The 4,907-nt window shown below is 35.9% G+C and overlaps 1 protein-coding gene across 1 annotated transcript in view; it reads right to left on the minus strand.

Moving 5' to 3' along the window:
• Rgs22 (regulator of G-protein signaling 22) overlaps positions 1 to 4,907 on the minus strand; it is a gene marked incomplete in the record, with an annotated part of 97,617 nt that overhangs the window by 18,813 nt on the left and 73,897 nt on the right. The window contains 2 exon segments of the mRNA XM_013512826.1: positions 1,012 to 1,080; positions 3,678 to 3,836. Coding sequence (XP_013368280.1) covers positions 1,012 to 1,080; positions 3,678 to 3,836 — 228 coding nt within the window.

Below are 4,907 nucleotides of genomic sequence, written 5' to 3' on the forward strand. Positions count from 1 at the left end.
TATATATATATAGAGAGAGAGAGAGAGAGAGAGAGAGAGAGAGAGGGAGGGAGTGCTTTTCATATGAGAAACCATGTGATATTTTAGCTTGTGTGTATGCATTACTTCACTTAACATTATGTTTTAAGGTATATCCATTTTCCTACAAATGATGCAAATTTATCCTTTTTATGGCAGAGTACTACTCTATTGTGTACAAATATGACTTTTCTTATCCATTTATCTGTTGATGGACATATACGCTGTTTCCAAGTTTTAGCTAGTATGAACTATGCTGTTATACACATGAGCATGCGTACATTGCTGTGGTATATCATTTTGGGAAAATACCTGGAAAATGAATAGCTGGGTCAAATGGAATTTCTATTTTTAGTTTTTTGAGGAACCTCTGTACTAATTTCCATAGAGGTTATTGCGGTTTATAGTCCTACCAACAATGGAGAATGGTTCTGTTCTTACCACAGCTTTGCTAGCATTTGTTACTGGTTGATTTCCTGATGGTGGCCATTGTTTCTGGAGTAAGATGAAATCTAAGTGTTATTTTAATTTGGATTTCTTGAATGGCCAGCAATGTTGAACATTTTTGCATGTATTTATTAGCCTTTGTTATTTCTTCATTTGAGAAGGTGCCTATTCATTTCAGATGCCCATTTTTTAATTGGGTGTTTAAATTTGGGGGTGTCTAATATTTTTTAATTCTTTATATACTCTAGGTATTAGTCCTTTGCCTGAGTTTCTGCATAGCAAAAGAAACCGGTAACGGTGAAGAGACATCATACAAAATGGAAACAATATGATACATATTTAAAGACCAATCACACACTTCTAAGGTTGAACATGTCAAGAAACTCTTTAAGAGTTAAGAGTCGCACTTTCCTCCAATTTCCACCTGCAAGTAAGAACAGTACCAGTCAGTTGGTTTAGCAGGTAGTGTCAACAGTGAAGGTTACTGGACAAGAAAGGAAAGGACCCAGTGGAACTTATAAGAGGAAGAATATAACAGTTACTTGCCTTCCAGACCCCAATTTTCCCTTCATGCTTCTGTAGTAAAAGCTCATCTGCTATGTCTTTCATCTGTATCTAAAAGCAAAATCAATCAGTTTACTCTGTTATTAAACTGTCCAAAGTTTTGAAATAATTTACTAATAACTGAAAAACTGAGGTAAAGCTGGGCATGGTGGCACCCCCCCCCCATAATCCCAGCACTCGGGAAGCTGAGGTAGGAGGACTGCTTGGAGGCAGCCTGGGCTACAAAGTGAGTTCAAGGTCAGCCTGAACTGCACAGTAAAATCATGTCTCAAAAAGGCAAAACAAAAAATACACAAAAAAACTGAGGTAACGGTTAAGCTGGGTAAGAGAGAGTGCTGGTCAGGAATCAGAGGATCAGATGGAGAAGTGGAACCCCACAGTCACAATTCCGGGCATCATGCATTCTTGGAACACAGTTTCCTCATCTGCAAATACAGACAACATCTAATCATATTGACTTGAACGTGGATGACTTTTTTACTTGGACTCACACAGGAATTGAAACTAGAGAGGTAAATATGGCTCAGATTTTTGTGCTATTTTCTAGCCATATACTTTTCTGCAACTAATTTTAGAAGAGACCAAAGCTTACTGTCAACACACAGGGAAATACAGTAATAGAGTCTAGCCTCCATATCTCTGGGCTCAACCAAACTTGGAAGAAAATATGTAGCGAGAAAAAGCTGCATCTGTACTGAACATGCACAAACTTTTTTCTTATCTTCATTCCCCAAACAGTACAGTATAATAACAATTTACATAGCATTTACATTACTTAGGATTTTACACATAATCTAGAGATGATCTTAAAATACATGGAAAGATATGTATAGGTTAGATGCAAACATGATGTAATTTTAAATGAGGATCTTGAACATCTTCATATTTTTGATGTATCAGTCCTCCATGGATGCTTAGAAAGAACTACTTCTTAGGGTTACTCCCTACAGATAATATTTTCCCTTTTTGGGGAACTGCTCATGCCAAATATATGCTATGTGTCTCTATCTCCCTGGCCATAGCAGATTGATCCAGGAGCTGATCTAGAGATCATTGGGGCTGACGATCATTTGGCCTAAATCTTTCTTTTTCACCCCTTTTTCTTGTGGTGCTGTTGCTGGAGTTTGAACCCAAGCTTTACATGTGCTAGGCAAGCCCTCGACCACTGAGCTAATTCTCAGAACTGAGCCGTTTGATAGCCACAGCCCAGAGAAAATATCTGACTTTTTGCTGAGTTTCCAAGTCTGTCCTGGCTTACATCTTTTCTAAAGATTGGGTGTCAATTCTTCCCCTGAATACATGAGATTTGAGAATAAATTCTCACTCTCTCCTTTTTCCTTTGGCTTAAGGTTGTTGCCAGGATCAGTTTATTTTGCTGACCACCCAAAGAATGCGAAGTCAGGAAATGACTACAAGTTACAATAAAATTACTGTGGTAAATATAATGAGACAATGTGGTAAATAATATTAGTAAGCCAAATGTCCTTTTACTTAACTTTGGATAGAAAACCGGAGTTTCCCTGAAGAAAGAGAATGAGGAGATTTGAATTTTCCCAAAGCTTGTTTCTGGGAACTTTTTGCCTAAAACGAGCTGGGCTCTTCTCCATACTATAAATTCTGTGTTCCCAGCTGTACTAAGTTGCTCAACTCAAAAGACTAAGGACATTTCCAGATACATAGGCCTCAAAATGTCCCATAAATTCAATACAATGTAGAAGGAAGGTTTTTCAGGTTCTTCCTGAGCAATATTAATAGCATAGACTATCACTGGATTTTTTTTATCCCTTTTATTATTTTTGTAGAGATCAGGCTTGCCTGTTTTGGGGCATGATAATGATATTTTAAATTACTGAAATTATACTTGCTTCATATAAAATAAAAATAAAACAAAGCAAGAACAAGAACCCACTTTACAAAGTAAAAAACAAAAATCCTTCCCAATCCCCACACCAGTTTCCAGAAAGCAGAACATTTTAGATTTTTTTCCCTAAGTACAAATAAAATGATAGATAGAAGGATGAATGGGTGAGTAAATAGCTATAGGGATATACACAGACATGCATACATAGACAAAGAGAAGTAGATATAATGGGATTATCTTCTATTGTTCTGAATCCTGCTTGTTTCACTCAGTGAATAACATCTTTCATATCAATACATGTGGAAATCTCATTTATATAATCTTGTTATATGGAAATCTTGTGGTTTTCCACAGTGGAATCATTGTAACTCACTTAACAATTCCCCTATATGACATTATAGTGAATATTCTTATATATCCTTGCCTGTTTGTGCAAGGACTTAATAATATTAAAAACAACAACTATGTTGATACATAACATGTGTTTGTTGTGTGCCAGGCATCATGCTGAGAAACGAAACACACACTAATTTCATTTCATTTTCACAATAACCTTATGAAGCAATTTCTATTATTAGTTCCATTTTTCAAGTGAGGAGATTAAAGTGGTGCAATTAATATGTGGCAGTGTTGACATCAAACTTTGGGAAGTCTGATTCCATGCTTTTAGCTACTACCTACAGAAGTACAATGGCTGGGTCAGCAGTCGAGTGAGGCTGCCGGTGTACACTTGAGGTTTTGATAAGTACTGCCAATTGCCATCCAGAAATTACACTGATTTATGTACCTTTATCTTTTGTCGGGCTGCAAACTGTTCACTTGCAAGAAACATTGGCAACCACACATTTTCCAACCTATTCAGGACATGCTTCTGAATTTCAATTAAAACAGGTGCATCAAGTTGCTCATGGAGAATCTTTCCCCAACCACCACTTAACTCCATTACCTAAGAAAATAAAAATGAAATAGACACTAAAAGTTTGTGCCTTGCCAAAGAAACACTAACAATCACTATTTCATTCATTCATTCACTCTGAACCATTTGCAATGCACCTGAAAGTGCCACAGTTTTCATTTTCTGCACAACATCTGTGCTATATTATATGTAGGAATAACAGACAATTTTCCTAACATCAAAAAAGAATTATAAGTTTACATGGTGGCTTCAGATGTATAATTTTCCTTTCCATGAAATATTGAATCCCTACTTCCCCACACAGGAGTGGGATTTTTTTCTCTGGTGCTGGGGATTAAAACCATGGCCTCAGGCACATGAGGCTATCCCTCCACCACTGAGTCACAGCGCCAGCCCCAGATCCAATGTGACCAGAAGCAAAGGCACTGTTTTCTTTCACTGAATCATCTTCAATTGTAAAATGTTGGTATTAGTCTATTAGTTTTGCAAGTTCTCATCTAGGTCTAATCGTCTCTGAATCTGCGATTCTAGTCAAATTGACTCATTTAAGAAAGTGTTATTTTTTATGGATGAAGAAAATAAAGTATTAATTAGTTAAGAAACAACCTTGATGCAGATATTATAAATATGTATGTTGCTAAAAAATGTTGGCTTGGGAATGGCAGTGCTACACCCCTGATAATTTCTAAGAAGAAAATGGAGGCATGAGGAAGTAGACAAAGATTGTATTTTAAAAATAATAGTCAGACTTTTATAGGTATTATCATTTAAAAACACAATTTCTTTGTGGCCCAAATCTTCTGCATAATTATTGGCCTCAATAAGCTTGTGGTAGCTATTTCCTGCTGTAAATCATTCTGTTTTCTAGCTATTTTTGTGTATACTGCTCTGAATTTCTGGATTTCTCACTGGAATAGCTAACCTCTTCATTTAGTTCTCCTTTGATTAAAAATATCAATAAAATACTGCTATTAATAATACTGTTTCATATAAAAACAAAAGAAACTCCTTTTTAGTCCTCTTTTAATAGTATTTATCAAATAATGATGCAAAAGTAATATTGCTTTTGCATAAAAAGCTACCTTTCTTTTTTTTTTTTTT

The sequence above is a fragment of the Chinchilla lanigera genome, unplaced genomic scaffold (assembly GCF_000276665.1).
Source record: "Chinchilla lanigera isolate Chin_1 unplaced genomic scaffold, ChiLan1.0 scaffold00016, whole genome shotgun sequence".
Classification (NCBI taxonomy): domain Eukaryota; kingdom Metazoa; phylum Chordata; class Mammalia; order Rodentia; family Chinchillidae; genus Chinchilla; species Chinchilla lanigera.